General features: G+C 41.4%; 1 protein-coding gene across 1 annotated transcript in view; it reads right to left on the bottom strand.

Moving 5' to 3' along the window:
* LOC308308144 (low-density lipoprotein receptor-related protein 1B-like) overlaps positions 1–22,473 on the bottom strand; it is a gene marked incomplete at both ends in the record, with an annotated part of 592,679 nt that overhangs the window by 70,224 nt on the left and 499,982 nt on the right. Inside the window, 7 exon segments of the mRNA XM_080753509.1 lie at positions 98–220; positions 2,398–2,520; positions 5,400–5,532; positions 7,558–7,664; positions 9,410–9,542; positions 16,890–16,996; positions 19,642–19,758. Coding sequence (XP_080609635.1) covers positions 98–220; positions 2,398–2,520; positions 5,400–5,532; positions 7,558–7,664; positions 9,410–9,542; positions 16,890–16,996; positions 19,642–19,758 — 843 coding nt within the window.

Below are 22,473 nucleotides of genomic sequence, written 5' to 3'. Positions count from 1 at the left end.
CTGGTTCCACCTCGGAAAAGGGGCTTTAGGTACTTTCACCACTGGCTACAGTAAAAGTGGGTGTAACGTTGTGCTGCTGTGCGCAGGTTGTTCTCACCACACTCCTCCTCGTCAGAGTTGTCGCCACAGTCGTCCACCTTGTTGCACACCTGGTCCATTCTTAGACACACGTGTTCGTTCCTGCAGCGGAACGGCCGTGTGGGCGGGCAGGGAAGCTTGGCTGGCGGATACAAAAACAAAACAAATACAAATAAAAAGATACAAGTTGTTGACAACACTGCTACATATTGTCACTTCAGTTCGGACATGAAACCTTGAATCTGCACAATGTTGTTGTCGGACAGAAACCTCGTATCGCCGTATTTTAACTTTTTTTTTATGTTTGCTTTGTTTTTTCGCCCATAAATGTCCTACTTTGTCATACAATGTCACTCAACAGTTGCTCAAAATGTGACACATTAGATTGGCTATTTTGGGCTATTTCTTTCATTCTGAAAAGTAACAGTTTTGGTCATACCGTAATGAGGTGTCTACCCAACTGCAATGACATTTCGTCTTCATTATGTTTCTTTCCCCAAAATGAATGCACTATACTATTATTCTTTGTCATATAACGCTTTCACGCAAAAGTAAGGCAAACACAGGGACGCCAGGTTGAAAGTGTTGAAGTCTGTCTGTGTTTTTTTTGAATAATGTTTAACCAATAAAATTTAGCCTGCAGAAGTTCTTTTATATATGGAGAGGCAGAATGTGGTTGTTGCTATCTCCCTGGACCCCCCTCTTCATTCGTTAACAATTTAATTAATTCACACTCCCACAGAGCAGTCTGTCACTTCATGTTCATTCTCATTGGCTACAAGCTAATTAATTCTCTTACACCCTCTTACCCACAATGCATCTCAAGCAGTCTATTTAAGCAGCTCCCTGTTCTATGTTCATTCTAGGTGTTTAGCTGTTACTACTGGTTGTGCAGCTGTAAGGGTTAAACAATCCCTCCACCTCCCTGTCCTCTCTGTGCACTATAAATTACATGGAAGTCTATGGAGACTTATGGCGGGGAGATCCCAAAGAAGCTAAGGCATATTTAAATGGCAGTAGATGAGTTAAAGGCCTGTCCATACTGTCTCCGACCACTGAACCTTTTGTCGGAACGGTCCGGTCCAACTACAACTTGATGTCACTCGCATCTTCTGAAAAGCATTAACCCGAATTGGAGTTCGGAAAGCTGCATGTCGGAAAGTCGTAACTCTCCAACAAAAGGTTTGGTGGTCGGAGACAGTATGGACAGGCCTTTAAGTTAAGGCATAAGAGCTGGTACGTAAGACAATCAAAATAGAGCCCTATGTCTCATGTTCGAGCAGATAATCTGTATGATCACAGCAGAGCTTCACCGCCAAACTAAATGCAATATCATTGCAATAAATGGTACGGTAAATCTAAGTTGGTGTGGTTATTCTGAGCTGAAATGTATAAAAGAATGAGTCGCTACAACCTAAAGAATGGGAGGACACTCACACAACCTGTTAGTCACATGCTAAGGCTCCAGATGTCTTTCCTCCCAAGAGCACACAAGCTTTACCAGAAGTGATAGAAAACTTTTTATTGTTGTTTTTTTTTTTAACTCTATAATTTTTATCCCACAATTTTGTAACCCATTTTTTCCACCCAGTGCCAATTGCCTATGTAATCCTGGGCTCTGCTCTCCCTCTGCCAACCTGGGGAGACAACGGACTGACCTCATGCTTCCTTCTATCATGAGGAGTCCAAGTTGCTTCTTTTCACCTGACAGTGGAGATTTCCCTGGTTTGGACGTAGCGCGTGGAAGGAACACGTTATTCCAACCAGTTCCTTTCCCCTCCATCAGGCGCCCCGGCTGGCCAGGGGGAGGCATTATTGAGACCAGGATTACGTGCATGTTTTTGTGAGGGTATCAACCCTAGGAGACACGGGGAGAACATGCAAACTCCACACAGAAAGGCCCTATCGCCTGGATAGGGCCCTATCGCCTTATTGTTGGGTTTTGATGATTTGTTTTTTTGTTCTTGTTCTTTTTAATAGAGCGGGCCTCTTGTCCTCTAAGATCATAATTCATACTGTTATGCAGTGATGTTTTCTAATAAAACTTGCAAACACAGGGTTCTCTTTTTCAATTTCCTGAAAAGTAAAACAATATATATATTTTTGAGGGGACATACGACGTTTCCTCCACGACAACCAACACCAATACGCAAAACTCTTTTTTACAAGTAAAAAGTCTTCCGTGAAAAGAACCCATCTATTTTTGGGAATGGGGAGGGGGTGGAGGTACAATTCGACACCTCGACAATGATGTAGCCGCAAAGGAAATGGAAAAGTAATGAGAATTTTTAAGAAAAGAGTGCTTTTTCTAAACCTTACCGCACATGTCTGTGTCTTCGTCAGAGTTGTCTCCACAGTCATCCTTGCCGTCGCACACCCAGGCATGCAGCTTGCACAGGGTGTTGTTGCAGATGAACTCGTCGGCTCGGCAGAACAAAGCACCTGGAATGGAACAGAAGATGACCGGTTGTGATTCCATTTTCAGTGCATTCTTCTATTTTTGAAAAAAGTCGTGAAAATGTGTGCAAATCTTTGAATATATATGTATTTTCAAAGCGAACGTTTGTAACTCAAATTTTGCTTCTGTGTGTTCCCTGGAACTAAATATTTTGAGTGCGGGTCCGACTCCTTGGCCAAATAAATATCATTTTGGTGGTCCTTCACATGAAAAGGTTTGAGAACCACTGACATAGTAGTCTCTCAAGAACAGACTAACTGAGCTCCAGTTAAGTGAAAAGGACCTTTTCTTTGACGATGGCTAGCCAGATCGCTGACATTATAGAAACATAGGGTTTTTCAAAAAACCTTAGAAGGATTCAAAAGACACTTATAGAATCGGGTCAAAATTCTAATTTTCACGATTTTTCAAAAATAGCAGATCTACAAGTTCGCAGCGCGGCACTCAGTGCCGTGCTGTGAGCTTGTATATCTGCTATTTTTCAATAGTTAAAGCATAACATAATGATACACAATAATGTGTACCCGTTCTGAATGGGTTAAAGCCTGCTGACACGCCCCGAAATTATAATAGTATGATACAGTAGGTCACGTGGTCCCTCTGAAAACGGTCTGAAATAGTCTGAAACTCATGTCACAGTGTAATCTGCCCCTCGCTCCCCAACAACAGCTGACCGGTACAGTAAGTACAGTCAATTAAATTGATTGGCTTATAATTGCACATTCCCACAATGACATCATACAAACTAATATTTTAAGTTGACTTTTTAAAGTGACAGTACCCCTTTAAGTAAAAGTCTGGAATTCAAAATGTTCTAAAAGTACAAAAGTGTTGGCCTCAAAATGTAAAATGCTCACATAAAAGTGCATTGATGATGAAGGGTGTTTGTTTTAAAGTCTCATCATCCACAGAGAAAACTCTGACTCACAGACATTCCCCCATAACAGTCTGGGGTCACCCAATGTCATGTGTAAACACCTCGCTCTCTATTTTTATCCTCGCTGATATAGAACAGTGCAGATATATACTATAATGTACCTGCTGTGTATCGTTGATACAGAGTTTTGAAGTCAGTTCCTTCATTTTTTGCATCTTTTTCTTTTTGTTATCTCTATCGTTATTCTTGTCGCTCTACTCTTAACTTTTCCCCCTGTATCTACTGTACTGTATACCATGTGTTCTAAATGGAGACAAATGTTGTACTTACTCTTGCCAGGCATGCTGCCTCGATCGGTCGATCAATCAATCAATCAATCAATCAATCAATCAATCAATCAATCAATCAATCAATCAATCAATCAATCAATCAAACAAACAAACAAACAATCAATCTTTCCAGCTTCATTACCAACCAGTTGCATGTTGTTTGCATGTTCTGTTGTTGCTCTTTCATTGCGAATAAGTAAGCCATTTACCATGAGAGGGAGTTAAAGTGGGTTGTTGGCTGATTTACCACTGTTTCAGGGTTGTGCCACGAGCCCAATGCAATCCGGGGACTGTGAGCAACTCACTGGAGTTGCCTCATTTACCACTGTTTTAAACCAATCAGAATCCAGTATTTGATCATGTGACTAGAAAAAGCGGTAGAAATATTGTTTTGTACTTTTTTTTAATCTTTGAAAACCTGTACAGCATGCAAATCATTATGGAAAAGAACAATCACAAACAGTAATATGAATGTGAAGTGAACCGAGTTTACGCTCCGATGGCAAAGGATGAACAATGAACATTAAAACAATGAGCATAATTATGCTTCCCTGCATGCTTTAATCCACACACATACTGTACTGTACTTTAATCTTGTTTTCATGTTATATTGTTACAGGTGTTACAGGTGTGTGAGACAGCGTCAGACTCAGACAGTCCTACCCTGGTTACCATGGTTACAGGTGTGTGTGTGTGTGTGTGTGTGTGTGTGTGTGTGTGTGTGTGTGTGTGTGTGTGTGTGTGTGTGTGTGTGTGTGTGTGTGTGTGTGTGTGTGTGTGTGTGCCGGTGTCAGACTTAGGGATGGGACGATATGACAATTTCATGTCACTATTATTGTGACAAAAGAAATTGCGATTTACTATATTATAGCGATAATCAAAATATCCCCAACATACGTTATTATCCTGTGGCGGAATATTTACAAAAAAAAAAAAAACAGATCTACAAGTGCGTTGTGAGCTTGTAGATCGGCTATTTTTTGGCAAAGATATTTGGTAGAGAGTGGAATAAAAAGACTGTATCAAGTACATTATTTACAGGTCAGTTTTAAGGTATGCATATACGTCATTTTGTTCTACTTCCGGGTGTCTTTCGACTTTCTTCACAGGTGTTACCGATGATACTAATGAAGGGTCTGTTCCATTCTGGTCAAACAGAGTCAGGGCAGCTATTGTGCATGTTGGCTCACTGGAAACACTCTGCTACACCAGTGGGTCTCAAAGTGTCCTTGAGTGGGTTCCAAATGTCCCCAACTCCCCATACAGGTGTGTAACACTGAGAGTGTACAAATGGAAGCAAATGGACCTGCAAGGGTCCATTTGGGTCCATTTGATTCCATTTGTTGATTCCATTTGTACAGAGTTATGGGGGTCCTTAAAATTAAAGAACCACTGTACAATAAATCAAACAGAGCCTTAATTAGTATCACCAGTAACACCTGTGAAGGAAGTCGAAAGACACCCAGAAGTAGAACAAAATGGCCTATGTGCATTGTGCATATTCCCTAGAGGGTTTAAGTGATACCGGATATGCAAATAAAAGGTGAATTGATCCCAGTGCATGACGGAGGACGTTTTCACGATAAATCAAATCCCCACGTCCTACCGTGGTTACCATAGTTACAGGAGTGTGTGTGTGTGTGTGTGACAGTCGTACCGTGGCTACAGTGGTCCTCGTCGCTGTGGTCCACGCAGTCGAAGACGTCGTCACAGCGCCAGCGCCGGGGGATGCAGTGGGCGCGGTTCAGACACAGGAACTCCTCCTCCTTGCACTCCTTGACGCAGCCAACCTGTTGCCGTGGGAACCACAGACAAACAACCAGCCTCAGCGACAACACAAGATCAGCCCTGGGTTTGCTCAATTTAAGGTTTTTAACCCATTAAGACCTGGAATTATTTCCTACTTTAGCTATTGAAAAATAGCAGATTGTGGTGCAAGGCGTACGTGTGCTTGTAGATCAGCTGTTTTCACTAGTTTAAATCATTTTTAAAACGATAAATGCAAAACGAAAGGTTTTGGACATACAAGGTTTCCACCCGACAACGACGATATACAAGACCCTACATGGTCTGTGCCCGCCTCCCCTGAGGGAATTCATACAAAAAACATCCTCTCAGTTCAGGGCTGTTCAATCTGGAATGACTTACCTTTGACAACAAGAGATGTTCCTTCATTTCCACCCTAAGTACAATCTAAAAAAATGGTTACTCGACAACTAAACCTGTGACTGTGTATAGTCTAATAGTCTAGTGCACTTTGACAGCGAATCCTGAATTACTTGAATCCTGTATTACTTGAAAGCAATACTGCACTTTATGCACAAGTTACTTAACAAATCTGTATTGCCCAATGAAAAACACTGCTAAACTACATAGACGCACTTTACACCTTTGTACTTTTGTTTATTTGTATGTTTTTATGCTTTGTTTCTAAGGCACTCCATTGTTTGCCTTTTATGTTTTCGTGTGGGCGACTGCGGATAAAAATGTGCATCTTTGCTAAATCCGGTAAATTTACATTGCATGTCCATTAATATGCATTGTCTAAATAAACAAATAAAAAGGTCTCAGCTACAACACAGTCAGCCTCGGGGGGTAGACTTGGACCACACGGCCCACAGTTAGTAGGTTAACCACGTAAACGGAGTCTCTCAGGGCTCGACACTAGGGAATTTTCTGTTTTCCATTATTAGGGGGAAAGCTTTCGCGATCGATTTCGCGAGGCGTCGCTGCGTCGAAATTGTCGATCCGCTATTTTCCGTGAAAGCCTTCTCCGCAATAAGGATGCAATTATCTTTAAGTGGTTCGGTAAGGCTTGGCCATGGCTCCTTAATCCCTTTTTACTCGAGATTGCAACCTGTTTTAATTAAGCTGTATTCACGTACTGTTTAAGCACTTTTAATCTGTAATTTTACTTCTGATTCACAGTCCGTGTCTAATCTGTGGTGGGTTTTGTTCTGTTGTTCTATTATTGTAACCTCGGCTACATTGTGAACGAGGGCTTTGCCCCTCAACTGTACTCAGAGTTTAACCCAGGAGTCTTCAACGTTTTCAGGCCAAGGACCCCTTAGTTCAGAGAGAGATGAAGCAGGGACCCCCACAACCTTTTCGTAAATTCCATATAATTTCATCGTTTGACAGCACAATCATCAGTATATTTGGTATTCATGTCAATTTGTGTTTTCAGATATTTAACCACTTGAACCGTCAATACTTAATAAAGTTCATCTTTCACTCTCTTCACGCTCTTTTTCCCCTATACAAAACCTCTTTGCTGAAAATAGCTGATCTACAAGCTCACAACGCCTCACGCTGCGAGGCATTGTGAGCTTGTAGATCTGCTATCTTTGGCTAAAGTTATACGAATATGGATGATATGGTTCAAATGGTTAATACAAAAAAGCAGAAAAGAGGTTTCTATCACACAAAGATTTGGAGGACCCGCTGTAGTGACTCTGAGGACCCCCTAGGGGTCCCGGACCCCCCGTTAAAGACCCTTGCTTTAACCCATTAAGACCGACGCATACCGGGAACGTATCGGTGTCACGTAACCACTTTAACCATTATTCTTTTTAATACTTTGGCTATTAAAAAATAGCAGATCTACAAGCTCATAGCGCGGTACAGAGTGCCACGCTATGAGCTTGTAGATCTGCTATATTTGGAAAAACTGTGAACATTTTTGAAAGTCTTTGAATCTATATTCTTTTAAAAAATGTCATCAGTCTCTCATACCACGAGGTACAGGAAATATCAAAATGACGAGGACTATGAGAGCGGCAGAACACGATGTTGAGGTGGCGTTGCATACTGACCTCATCCGAGCCGTCCAGACAGTTGTCGTGGCCGTCACAGCGCAGGCTGGCGGACACACACCCGCCGCTGGCACACACGTACTCGTTGAGGGAGCAGGACGGGAGCACTGAGGAACAAGACACATCATCACAACAGATCAAGGTGGCATTTTAACCCACTTCAAAACCCTCTTGTTAGGGCCTGCTGGGGTTCATGTGGCGTTTGAGATAACTCACATCCACAGAGTGACCGTTAGCCATACGGATGTGCCGTTTCAAGATCTATTTTCCACAGATTTCTTTCTCTGTTCTAATTTCTATGGAGAATGGAGTGTATTTTTTGCAAGAAGCCAATCCATTCCCATTGAAAAGCAGAATCTTCCTTCATAGGTAGATTTAAACTTTGAAGTCAGACAGGGTCATAAAAATAGCTGATCTACAAGCTCAATGTTCTGCCAATTTAACCACTGGAAATCTACTGTCTTGCTAATGCCAGAACGTTTGAGGTTTTTAAATGGCACATCTGTAACTGTATAAGAAAAAAAACATTGTTTGGTCTCTCCTCGATGCACCTGTCGCTTTTGTAGGTGTGCAAGAGTCTTTCATTTCACATCTGTAACTGTAATTATACTGTAAGTGTAACTAAACAGTAACTGTAACTATAAAGTAATATACCGATAGCCTTGCATAGCCAGATTATATCACTGCGTGGATATGAGTCTGGTACTTCTACATGGAAGGTTTTTTTTTTTTCGGGTTAAAAATATGGCTCTGGACACAATAGACCAGACCAATACTGGGCCCTGATTTGTCACCCAACTCTTCGGGGTGCGGAAATGGATTCACAAATTAATTGAGTGGGGCCAGACCCAAATCCGCCAAGGGTAAAAAGATTTTGCACTGGCGGATTGGTCTGATTCCAGGTTAATATATCGACCTGTTTAGACCTTGAACCACTTTAACCATTAATTTATACTTTGGCTATTTTAAAGATAGTAGCTTTATGAGCTTGTAGATCTGCATTTTTGCATTTATTTTTTAATCTTGTAAATGTGTGCACATTTTTGAATACATATTTATTTTAAAGTAAACATTTGTAACTCTTTCTTTCTGGGGTTCCTTGATAAAAAATAAAAATAAAAAAAAAAGCTCACATCCACAGAGTGACCATCAGCCATAACTGCTGAAAATCACCCCAGGTTAAGTCCATTACGTTCAACTTCTTACTGAAAAGTGGATCGAAAATTGTAACCCCACCATCAAGGTTATTTCAAGCTGACATACGCGACAATGGGGCCGCGATCGTGGGCGTCGGAATATAATGCGGTGCGAGCCATAGAGAGAGAGAGCGTGCTGTGTGCTACCTGCTGCTGAGTGAAGTGCTTAGTGGTCGCCTCAAACGCTACAGTTGTGTGCCCAATCATCCCCACTGGATCTGGAGCAGATCGGTGGAGAACAACGGTAGGTACTTGTACTACCGTAACGAGTCTCACGCCTCCACAAGGTTGGCTTGGCATCGGATGAGAGTGTTTTCTATAAAGACCTCACCCCGCCACAGGGCGCAGGTTTTGAGTTCCAAAAACTGAAGCCCTATTATTATTCTTTTTTTTCTTCTTTTTTTTTTTACAGTTACTACACTCGTTTACCCACAGACTGTCAAACGGGTTCCTTTAAACTCTTGTTCTACTATTTAAGACAGGAGAGAGAAAATAAAAGAAGGAAAATGTCTAAAGGAAAAAGAGTAGCACACAAGGCTTCAGGAGCTGAAAACTTGCAAACTTTTGATAGGTTCCAACATTTCCAAGTTCATGAATGATTCACTTCCAAAGCATGCGGTTTCTTTTGAAGCTGTTGAAAGGCCTTGGGTGCGCACCTGTTCCCTGGCAACTCCTCTCGTCCTCTCCCGTCTTGCAGTCCTCTTGACCGTCGCACAGCCACTTCAGCGAGATGCACAGGTTGTTGTGACAGCGGAACTGGTCCTCCGCACAGCGGGCCTCACAGTCCTTCTGTACACATGGAAGGGCAAAAACATGAAGAAATCGAATGAAATAAACATTAATGTTCTGTCAAGTGGAACTACTTTTAAGACACAAGGCTTTTTATTGTTTTGCTTTGGACGTTGAAGAAAGAAAGAAAGAAAGAAAGAAAGAAAGAAAGAAAGAAAGAAAGAAAGAAAGAAAGAAAACTATCAATAATGAACAATAGCATAAGTCTTCAGTACCATGAAAAGAGAGAGAGAGAGTGACAGAGAGAGAGAGAGAGAGATTGCCTATTTATAAGAGATTTGGTGTAGATGTAAATAATACAAATAATAATGGGACCATGCTGGGTGCAATACTTGACATGATTGCTTTACAGGTTTCCAAAGTACACCGTTGTTTGTTCGGATTTTCAAGAAGGCAATGTTTTTCAATTGAGATTTGATTTCCAAGAGAGATGGGTAATCAATAACAGTTTACTATGACTAAAAAATAGTCTCAACAACAGCGGTCAGACAGCGACAACTTTTATGAGACAGAGACATAGCGTTTTGTTCTGCTGACATTAACACAATTATTCAGGTCAGTTAGGTGGCATTTCAATGACTAGACAAAATGTAAACCAGGCAAGCGACAACTGCAACCTTGAAATATTAAGCAATTAATGGCAAAGCTGCAAGTAGACAATAACGTGTTTAAAGATCAGAATCTCATCAGGTGGCTCCTCCAAAAAGTTTGGAAAATTTGACCAGAAATAACATGTTATATTGATCATCCCTGATTTAGGATAACCTGTGGAGCATTGGTTCTCAATTTCTTTCATTGTCAAGGACCCCCAAATTGACACATACTGTACGCAGACCCCCATTTGAAAAGATATGCCAAGGATAGGGCTGCAAATAACGGTTATTTTCATAATCGATTAACGGTTGCACCCCTAGCCAAGGACCCCCAAAAGACTTTTACAGCTCTAGCAGTGATTCTCAACCATTTAAATTTCAAGGAACCTAATTGATATGCATTAGACCCCATGGCATTTCTATCTCAGGGTCCATTTGGTTCCTGACTATTAATCATTTGAGTGGGGACCCCCTTGGAACCCTGGGGACCCCCCTGGACCCCCGCAAAGACCCCACTTTGTGGAAGAATGCTGACAGAGGTGTAGTGCTGTTATGCAGATCATATAGATGTGTCAAAATGGACTGACTGATGTCACTTTCTTAATTTCTTTTTTCCCCCTATTTATGTGTTTTGGGGTGAGATTGTTAACCAATCCGTTGAATGTTATTTTCATATTGTATGGCTGCAATTGGATGAAAGTTATTCTGCATCTGCATGGCGCTCATTTAAATAATGAATGCTTCTACACAAAACGCAATTCACAAAGGCTGGTAACAATGGGGGAATTAGGATAACAAACGTTTGTTTCACTTTATTAAAACATATTCCAGCGTCACCCAACCGACTTGTACAGCAGCCAAAGAAAACCATAGCTACTACCGGCAAGCTTTTTCACTTTTATTATCAGTCGACTGGAGGTAGATAGATTTAATACATCTAACAATTACCGTGACTAATTCCTTTTTGCATGGATAGATAGTTTTTCTCAGACTAAACCGCCCCCGCCACTATAATCTCCACACAGCTTTGCACCGCAAGTGCAAACACCAGCCACAGCACACAAAGCTTCTTCAACCCGCCTGAAATTAAACCCATTCAGAACGAGTACACCTTATTGTGTATCATTATTTTATGCTTTAACTATTTTTGAAAAATTGTGAAAATTAGAATTTTGACCCGATTCTATAAGTATCTTTTGAATCCTTCTAAGGTTTTTTGAAAAACCTACGTTTCTATGTCAGCAATCTGGCCAGCCATCGTCAAAGAAAATGTCCTTTTCACTTAACTGGAGTTCAGTTAGTCTGTTCTTGAGAGACTACTATGTCAGTGGTGCTCAAACCTTTTCATGTGAAGGACCCCCAAAATGATATGTATTTGGCCACGGACCCCCATCTCAAAATATCTAGTTCCAGGGACCACCCAGAGGCAAAATTTTAGTTACAAATGTTCGCTTTGAAAAAACATATATTCAGAGATTTGCACACATTTTCACGACTTTTTCAAAAATAGCAGATCTACAAGCTCGCAGCGCGGCACTCGGTGCCACGCTGTGAGCTTGTATATCTGCTATTTTTCACTGGTTAAAGCATTCAATAATTCTACGCCTAAATGGGTTAACAAAGCTTTGTTTGTGGCACAACGTGCATATTTTACGTTTGCATTGTGAGATGCCTCTCTCCCTCTTACTCTCTCACTAGAGCTCTTCTTTCATTCACTGACTGCCATGGCCGCCATTGTCAAGTTTATGAATGCAGTTGTGTTTCTCATTGGCCAGAAAAAAAACAACTAAAACAAACAACAACAAATAAATTAATCCTTCCACAAAATGCGCAAAATCTGTGTGTGTCCTCCAAATATCTTGAGAACCACCCAGCCAATCGACTTCAACACGCCGAGTGGGTCAGTGGGATCTGCGGTTGTCGTGAAAATAGCGACTTTAAGCTTTGAACGGCTACGGCAGACGACAACGGTAACTGGAAATGATCAGTGCTCGATAAATAAACCTGCCGCGTTGCAGCCATCCCTACAACGCCAGAAGCTCCCTTTACATGTCTGCTGCATAGACGCGTCACCCGGGGGAACCAAAGAGTTCAGTGAAAAGGGTAGGACCCTGTCTCCGACGGCTGTTTGCTTAATGATTTTGACCACTACGGCGATTATGATATATGTTATATGAGATACTTCAATGGTTTCCAGTGGAAATAAGCTTAGTCTTTTCATGGATCTCCTTTTAGTAGACCTTGTACCAGTGAACTGTACCGTCATGAAACTGTACCTTTTCCTATGCAAACTTCTAATAAAGTCTTCAATCAATCAATCAATCAAGTCGTAGTCCCGCCTGGCGTTGTGGTTGTAGAGACAGGCTGCTTAAACTGCCTAATAATCCGCAAATCTCCATATGGAGTAATGTCATATGATGTCATAGTACTGATATCATAGATGGCCTGGACAACATACGGATAATCTCTCAAGATATTCAGTACCCCCTCCCTCCCTTCTCCCCTTTTTTACCAAATGGGTAAACACAGAACTACAGTATTTGGACATGAAAGGGACACAGGCAGACAGATACAGAAATCAAATGAACCGGTTTCCGGTCAAAACAAGAATCGCTACTTTTTGAGCAGATAAACACCAGCATAATTATGTTGGATTAAATGAAATACAAAATAAATCTGTCATAGCCTATCTCATCACTGGGTCAGAAGGCTTTTTTTTAAATAGCTTGTCATAACTCGTCATTGGTAGTGAGTGAGTTAAATAATGTATATTGAAGTAAATATGCTTAGTTACTGTTCACCAAGTATTTGTCACTTTAAATTAATATGAATTTATATGAATACATACATACATATATATATATATATATATATATATAAAAGATGACTTCATGTACTTAACGATCAAATACATTGTAGTAGGTTCAACATTATGTGTGACCACTTCACTTATTGGAAACACGTCCGTCTTTAATTTGTTATTTGCTGCACATCAAACTAAATGGGTCACTCAGCACTCAGCAGTCCAGTCACACTTGTTGTGATTGGTTTTCTCAGCTGGATTGAGGCTACCCAAACTGAACCCTTTCAAACAGTTACTACTAGTTATTGTAGCCCAGGGGTGCATACACTTTTTTTTAAGAATAACCCAGAGATATTGATCCATGCTTGTAGTGTCCCAACCCAATTTTAATATTAATATGCATAATTAATTGACAATTAATTGTTTTACTGCTGACAACAACAGCCATGGTTAACTAATTAAAAGAAAGGGATAAACATTTGTGCTGAAGTGTTTTTTCAGGACAAGCAAGCAACATGTTTTGACCAAAAACATTCCTCTTCAGGCAAACTAATGCTTCTTCTTTTTTTTTCTTTCTTTTTTTCAAGGAACATCAAAGCCTGCTCTTAAAAATACATAAGCAAACGCATGTAACACATTCCAGCTAACAAACAACAACAACAAAAGATTGTCCGCTAATGTATTTTAAAAACAGAGAAATGACTCGCGTCACGTTTAAAAGTGAACATTTAAAATGTAAATGCATTGCTATTCTATTGTTGCCGTACACACATCTGTGTCACAATAGATAGCTCACATGACCCCCACACCGGCATAGACTTCAGGAGCAAACAAATAATAATCTAATTGGCTAAAAGTGATACAGGCTACTGATAGAGGCTACTGATACAGGCTACTGGCACGTTGAGGCACAGAAAACCATCTCTGTCGGGTGGAAACTTGTGGATCTGCTATACTTTAGATACTTTTGTGTGCCACTGTGATCAAGGGGAAATTCTCACTATTTCTACGTGTCATTATTTTGACTAAGGGTTAGTTAAAGTAGGACTGTCATCTAAAGTGGTACTACTGTCACTTTAAAAAGTAATCATAAAATATTAGTTAATATGTTTATGTCATTGTGAGAATGCGCAATTATAAGCCAATCAAATTAATTGCTGCACTTAGACTATTTACTGTACTGGTCAGCTGTTGTTGGGGGGCGAGGGGCAGATTACACTGTGACATGAGTTTCAGACTATTTCAGACCGTTTTCAGAGGGACCACGTGACCTACTGTATCATACTATTATAATTTCAGGGCGTGTCAGCGGGGCCTTTAAGGTTAGGTTTAGGGCAAGCTCGCAACGCTGCAAAAAATGTGGCGTTGTTCCGCTTTAGATCTGCTATTTTCCCTTGTGTGGGTCCCAGGCAAACGTCTATTCTCTCTTTTGGGTCTCGGCCTGAAAAGTCTGGGAACCCCTGGTCTACTGTAATCTATGAATAAAGCCCAAAAGGGCAAAATAAATGTGTCCCAGCGCGGCTGACGGCTAGTCATTGATTTTTTTTTTTTTTTTTTTTCATTTTCATTTTTCATTTCATTTGAAAGTTGGGAATCATAGCTACAAAATTATATATTGGTTGTGGAGATTGACCCAACAGTTTGGAAGATATGGCTTATAGAATGATGCCATGCTGAAATACTACTTTTGAGATATTCAAGTTCTAAATTTGGGAGGACCAACAGAATTATGTCCCGATCTCTCACATTAATTAAAAAAAGTCTTATTTACATGTATGCAGAGTTAAGCTCTGGCGTTTAAGTGAAATGTAGCCTGATATTTATGACATGCTTTTGTGGCTTTATCACATTTTAGAAAAAAAAGGGAAAAAAAAGTAATTTCAGCTGTGGTCTAAAGTAGTGGCTTCCGAAATGACTGCCCCAGTGTCATGCTCAGTCACAAATATTGTAAAAAAAGACAAGAAAAAGAGAAGAAAAGTAGGGCATTCCAAAAACAAAATAACACAAAAAGTGTAAAATGAGGAGATAAGAGGTTTCTGCCTTGACAGGGACGATAAGTGGATTCTCTCCCCCACTGCCCAGGACACTTGAAAGGGAGGAGAGTTGGGGAGGTGATCCATGATGGACACGGTGGACGTGCCACCGGGAATCACCCATTGTGGATATTAACCCATTTAGGGCCTAGAAATGATTGAATGCTTTAACCAGTGAAAAATAGCAGATATACAAGCTCACAGCACGGCACCGAGTGCCGCGCTGCGAGCTTGTAGATCTGCTATTTTTGAAAAAGTCGTGAAAATGTGTGCAAATCTTCATATTATGTATTTTCAAAGCGAACGTGTGCAACTCAAATTTTGCTTCTGGGTGGTCCCTGGAACTAAATATTTTGAGATGGGGGTCCGTGGCCAAATAAATATCATTTTGGGGGTCCTTCACATGAAAAGGTTTGAGAACCACTGACATAGTAGTCTCTCAAGAACAGACTAACTGAGCTCCATTTAAGTGAAAAGGACATTTTCTTTGACGATGGCTGGCCAGATTGCTGACATAGAAACATAGGTTTTTCAAAAAATCTTAGAAGGATTCAAAAGACACTTATAGAAATGGGTCAAAATTCTAATTTTCACGATTTTTCAAAAATAGCAGATCTACAAGCTCGCCGCGCTGTGAGCTTGTATATCTGCTATTTTTCAATAGTTAAAGCATAAAATAATGATACACAAAATGTGTACCCGTTCTAAATGGGTTAACCATTATTGAATGGCAGCTTGGCTGCCCATGAAAGACATTTGACTGCACTGACCCAGAAAGCTGGCACTGGGGAGAGCTCATAACAAAGGGTTAATGAGGGTTGCATTGTCACGCATGGACGGGAATTATATATAAAAATCGGGTGTGCAAATGTTTAACAGAGCAATAAATTAGCCGGCATAATGAATTGTAATAACGAGTACTGTGTCCTTGAATTATGCATTGTACAGTGAATCATTTCTACTGATTAGGTGCTTCTCTTTTTTCTTCATGAATTGCTCAACACTGCAAAAGGAAAAAAAAAAAGAAAACTGTACTATGGAATATTCAAGTTAATTTATTTTCTAATGTAGACTGACAAAATGTCTTTTTTTTCCCTTTCTACTATAGTGGTTGAGGCGCGAGTGTGCGAGTTAGAAAATTGCAAAGCCAATTTGCAATGCTTCATGCATTCAAATATTCAGCGGTACAATATTTGTATATGCAACGAACATTCTTTTGTTCTGCCGGAGGGGGATAGCCATTTTCCCAGAGCCAACGCCATCACATAAAATAAACCTGACTGAATGAATATACATAACTCTCTGATATATTCTGCACATACAAATTGACTAACAGATGGGTGTGATATTGAATACACATAATGAATACGTTGGTGCGACACAGAATAAATACAAATGCATTTAAACTGCAAAGATGCAAAAAAAAAGATAAAATCTTGCATATGTGGCTTATAATAATGTGACTGAGGTAGTGAACAGGAGCCGCGGCTGTAGCATTGCTGCTGAGCGCTGAAGGAAAAACTACTCGCATTGTTTTACTTAATGGAACCACTTTAAGCATTATTTTATACTTTAGCTATTGAAAAATAGCAGATATACTGTACAAGCTCGAGCTTGTAGATCTGCTATTTTTGAAAAATCGTGAAAATATGTGGAAATCTTTGAATATGTAATTTTTTAAGCGAATATTTGCGTCAAATATTTTGATAGCCAAATACATGTAATTTTGGGGGTCCTTGACATGAAGAGAACCACTGATTTAGAAGAAGGATTTAGAAGACATTAATAGAATCGGGTCAAGACTTTTCACACACGGCACTAGTACTATAGTGTGGTTGCCCCTGCAGCGCAACCACACTAATAACAATGAGAACGGACGCAAGTCCATGGTAAACATGTCACTGCGGTGACCTCTGACCTCGTCCGAGTTGTCCACGCAGTCGTAGTCGCCGTCGCATCGGAAGCGGGAGGAAATGCAGTCTCCGTTGGCGCACGCGAACTCCTTGAGGTTACAGGTGACTGGTTCTGGAGGAAGAGAAAGACACACTCCTTGAGGTTACAGGTGACTGGCTCTGGAGGAAGAGAAAGACACACTCCTTGAGGTTACAGGTGACTGGCTCTGGAGCACACATTTTAACCATGTATTAATGTCCATACAAAGGACACAAATATTACCGGTGCAGTGAGGTTAGTTACATTCACAAAATCATGTCATGTGTCTTCATGATACAATGCAAAGCATGTCACTCACTACTCTATGGGTAGTAACACCCAACAGCGTCTCTGCCATATGTGGCAGCTGACAATTATAGCGGACACAGCACAATACTTTGCCAGCCTTTTTGCCTCCTTTTTGGGCATCCCAAGTTGTTGAAGCCCACCAACAACCAGTCTGCAGGTATTTCCTATTAACTGGCAGAAATAAAAACAAATAGTCTGTGCACGAGCACACGCTCAAACACACGCACACAAACACTCTTTTTTGACACACTTGACAGGTGTAAAAAAAAAAAAGACTAAACAAAAAACAAAGCCCATGACACGGTCATTGGCCGACAACAAGAGCATGGCCGTGTTCAGAACGGCGTACTAATTCCTTGGCACCGAAAACGTTGTTCCCGCTAATTACCAGTTGATTTCTCTGTATCGGTATTCCAGTAATAGCTGCCAGCGTTATGCTGCTCGTGATGTAAATACCTCCACACATAGCCATTCTTTCTCACAACATAGGGGACGGGGACGGGGACGGGGGGGACAGCTGAGTCCCCAAGGCCAGGCGAGAAGTGGCAACCGCCATTGCACCCGTTTATAGAGCGAGCCCGGCTGTCCCTCAGGACAGCATTAGGACGTCTTTAAACAGCTGCAGCGTCAGTTCCAGAGCCTGCCACGGGCCTCCTCCTCTAACTCTTGTTATCATGGACGGTTAGCTAGCTGCCACGGGCCTCCTCCTCTAACTCTTGTTATCATGGACGGTTCGGGCCTCCTCCTCTAACTCTTGTTATCATGGACGGTTAGCTAGCTGGGGCTGTGTGTTTATGAGCGGTGTGCCGCCACACCAGCCAGGCTCCCAGCAGGCACCCTGCAGCACCGCTCTGATTTGCAGCCCTCTCCTGGTCCTCCACCGCGCAGCTTGTCTGCCCCAGCGCCGCGCGGGCCCCACCTGCTTAATTCTTCCACGTCCCAACACTTGACTGGCCTTTATTTGCATTTTAAGTGACATTAATAGGTATGGGGAATACGCCGGCTAATAAATCACACAAATGATGCACGCTCAGCGGATATACAGTACACACACACACACACACACACACACACACACACACACACACACCACACGTGCTGATTTATGCTCGGTTGCACCCGGCGTCATGCAATCGAGATCGTCGCACTGTGAGCTTGTCGATCTGCTATTTTCGGTGTGCGACAGCGGTGAACAGTACAGTACAAAAAACACGTGCGAGCACTAAACAGGAACGTTGTGTATGAAAATACACTCTTTTGCTCGGGTTAACAGTGACATTTCCTGGGTAAATAAATTGTTTTACTCTTGAGGAGTGTGTTGCTGAATGTTTTATCGCATCAGAAAAGGTGAGCTTGGGAAATTACAGATGATATCGACCAGCTCCAGGGGCCTAACGGTGCAGCGCTCATTACCAGCACATCAACAGACTGGAGGCTGGAATGAAGGGGGAAGACTTGAGCAGGACCGCTTGGCGGTGGCGAGGTTTTCAGCCTCAGGAACGAGGCACGAGGATGGTTGCAATGTCGTCGCTGTTGTTCCTATTTCTCATTCACAGATTTGCTGATCATTACATCGCATTGCCATAATCCAATCAGAACTCTCGCTCAGTAGGGGGGCTCCTTTAAATATGGTTTGCATTCACTATAGCTCTGCTCGTCTTTCATCCGAAGCTTGGGATCTGCTGCTGCTTAGCTGCCTCCTCCACCCCAGCCTCCACCTTTTGATCAGAGTCTGGCATAGGCTCAAATACTTGTGATTTTTATGTCTGCTGATTCAAGCTAATATGTCACGAACGCTATTGTACTACTATTTATCCCTATAGGGGGGTTTGCTTAAAGTTCCCTGATTTTGCATAGCGAGCAAGCATGAACAAAATTCTAAATTCTGTTAATTTTTAGAATCTTATATCACGCTACGTAAATATGCATCTTTCCTCCTGAGATACAATATGTCATGGAGAAATATCCGTTTCCATTAGAAAAGATTGAACATAACTTTTATACTTTGACGTTTAACCACTTGAACCGCAGCATCCCTATTCTGGGGGAAGGGTTCACCAAAAAGAGATTTGATGTAGATGGAAAAATATCAAGTACAGTGCAAATCAGGTCTGTTTTACAAAGCATCCAAGTGGTTAAACCGAAGTGATATTGATGAATTCCAAATATCATCAAAGTATTACGCGTCACTGTTATATGAGATACACATAAAGTGGTTCATGTGCAAATAAGCCGTAAAGCTTACTAGGATCTCCTTTTAGTTGACTTTGTGCCAGTGATTTGTGCTGTCATGAAACTGTACTCTTTTCTATTGCAAACTGCTAATACACTCTTCAATCAATCAAAACCCCCTGGACTGCCATCACGGCACCCACGTTAGGAAACCCTACTGTACTCACTGCAGTTCTGCTCGTCTGAGTTGTACTCACTGCAGTTCTGCTCGTCTGAGTCGTCTCCACAGTCGTTCTGACTGTCGCACCTCCAGTGGTCCGGGATGCAGTTGTTGTTTTCACAGCGGAATTCGTGCGGTCCACAGGTCTTTTCATCTTTAAGGAGCAAGAAAAAAACAAACACAAAAAAAAAAAAACATGCAGATGAAAATGCCTTCAAAGAGCATGAATTATTAATGGCGTGCCCTCCTCTCCGCAATCATATTTTTCTACATGTAATCACGGTTATTTTTCCTCAGGGTTTCCCTGAGCAGGTCTGACACCGAGTTCAAAACACAGCGTGCACTCCAGAGGCGAAGGCACCGCGAGATGAAAATAGAAAATACCTGAATGCATTGCCAGTGAGAGTAAGATATCGTCGTTGTCGGGTGAAAACCTTGTATGTCCAAAACCGTTCGTTTTGCATTTTCCATTTTAAAAACGATTTAAACTAGTGAAAACAGCCGATCTACAAGCACACAACGCCTCGCGGCGCGAGGCGTTGTGTGCTTGTAGATCTGCTGTTTTCACTACTTTTGTGCGACGGCCTTGTACGATGAAGCAGGGCTTTACTTTGCGACAGAACGTACACATTTGAAACTTGGGAGATACCAGGTTTCCACCCGACAACGACGATATACTACTGTATGTGACAAGATGTAAGTAAAGGTTTATTGTTTATTCTTTTAACATCTAACAGCAAATCCCAAAGAGGGGTAGGTGGCTCTTTTTTTGTTTAGCTCTGTGCAATAACCACAGTGTCTTACATCCCTTTATAGTCCTTACAGGCAGGGTAAGTTATAAAGGCGACCTTAATATAAAGTGTTGCCCGTTCGGTAACAGGAATCTCTACGTCTCTCCAGATCTTTAATACATTTAAAAAGAATTCAGCCAATCAGGAGGGAGTACCCATTTGTCAGCTTCAATTTGACAGTGTTCCAGTTTATTGCAACCGTCAGGTCGCAGTTACTATCAAAACCTCGACCAGCTGTCCGTCAGTCTGTCAGTCAGTCTGTCACACGTCACACTTTTGCCCTGCTCATATCTCCGCAACCGTTGCCCCGATCCATGCCAAATTTTGCACACACACACTCCTTGCCTGCCAAACCACAACCTCCATCAATTCTCATATGACCCTCTTCTAGCACCACCATGAGGCCGATTCTAACAAAACACATTTTTGGACACTTCTCCTACAAATTTTGACCTAAAATCAAGCAAATCGGTACACAGTATGTCTACACTCATCTCATCACCATGGATCTGTCCCATATAGTGCCACCATCAGGCCGATTTTTTCAAACAATTTTTGGACACTGCTCCTACACATTTTGCTCTCAAATCCTGCTGCGACCTGGCGGTCGCTTATCTCCCGATTAGGGAGTCTTACTGCTGTGTCTGCTCATTTTTTTATGTCATCACTTTCGATTTCACTCGTTTAATCTGTGTCCTGTCTGAGTTCTCTATCGTAAGCAGGAGAAAGACATGGGGGCCCTATTTTCGTCCATGCTAAACCCTAAACTTCTTTGCCTTTTTTTTTTTTTTTACTATTTTGAAAAACATTTTTAAATAGTTCAAATAGCTGATCTACACGCTCACAACGTGTCGATGTAGATCAGCTATTTGATGTATTTTAAAATGTTTTTTCAAAATAGTAAAAAAAAAGGCATGGACGAAAATAGGGCACGGAGACTCCTGTTACTGAACAAACACTATACAGCAACGAGTACTATCAGAACATAGAGCTGTTTAACACTTAAAGAAAATCCCTGCATTTACAACATTGACCACTTTTTTCTGTGTACACCAAATCTCTTGACCAAAGAACTAGATGATCTTGCATTTTATGGACCAAAAACTCACTGGAGTGTCTCGCCTCTCTCTCTCTCTCTCTCTCTCTCTCTCTCTCTCTCTCTCTCTCTCTCTCTCTCTCTCTCTCTCTCTCTCTCTCAAATAGCTAAAATAGCTGATCTACAAGCTCACGCCGTGTCGATGTAGATGGGCTACTTGATGTAGTTTAAAATGTTTTTCAAAACAGCAAAACCAAAAAGGCAAAGCAGTTTAGGGATAAGGGGTAAGGCATGGACGAAAATATAGCTGTGTGCCTCAACAGAAGACGAGACACTGAGTGAGTTACAGCATTTCTTTTGCTCCGCCAACTCTTCCAGTGTCTGTGTTCCAACTAGCGGCGCTGCCTCCTTACAGTTTATGGAGCGATAACTCACTGGAGCGTCTCGCCGCTCTGCTGTAGCCTAGCGTTAATCATCTCTATACAGCCATTAACCCATTTAGGCCTAGAATTATTGAATGCTTTAACCAGTGAAAAATAGCAGATATACAAGCTCACATCGCGGCACCGAGTGCCGCGCTGCGAGCTTGTAGATCAGCTATTTTTGAAAAAGTCGTGAAAATGTGTGCAAATCTTTGAATATATGTATTTTCAAAGCGAACGTTTGTAACTCAAATTTTACTTCTGGGTGGTCCCTGGAACTAGATATTTTGAAATGGGGGTCCGTGGCCAAATACATATCATTTTGCGGGTCCTTCACATGAAAAGGTTTGAGCACCACTGACATAGTAGTCTCTCAAGAACAGACTAACTGAGCTCCAGTTAAGTGAAAAGGACCTTTTCTTTGACGATGGCTGGCCAGATTGCTGACATAGAAACATAGGTTTTTTCCAAAAATCTTAGAAGGATTCAAAAGACACTTATAGAATCGGGTCAAAATTCGAATTTTCACGATTTTTCAAAAATAGCAGATCTACAAGCTCGCAGCGCTGTGAGCTTGTATATCTGCTATTTTTCAATAGTTAAATCATAAAATAATGATA

Source organism: Nannobrachium achirus, assembly GCF_963921795.1.
Source record: "Nannobrachium achirus genome assembly, chromosome: 22".
Classification (NCBI taxonomy): Eukaryota; Metazoa; Chordata; class Actinopteri; order Myctophiformes; family Myctophidae; genus Nannobrachium; species Nannobrachium achirus.
The sequence above is the reverse complement of the archived record's forward strand: the minus strand, read 5'-3'. Positions and strand labels throughout refer to the sequence as shown.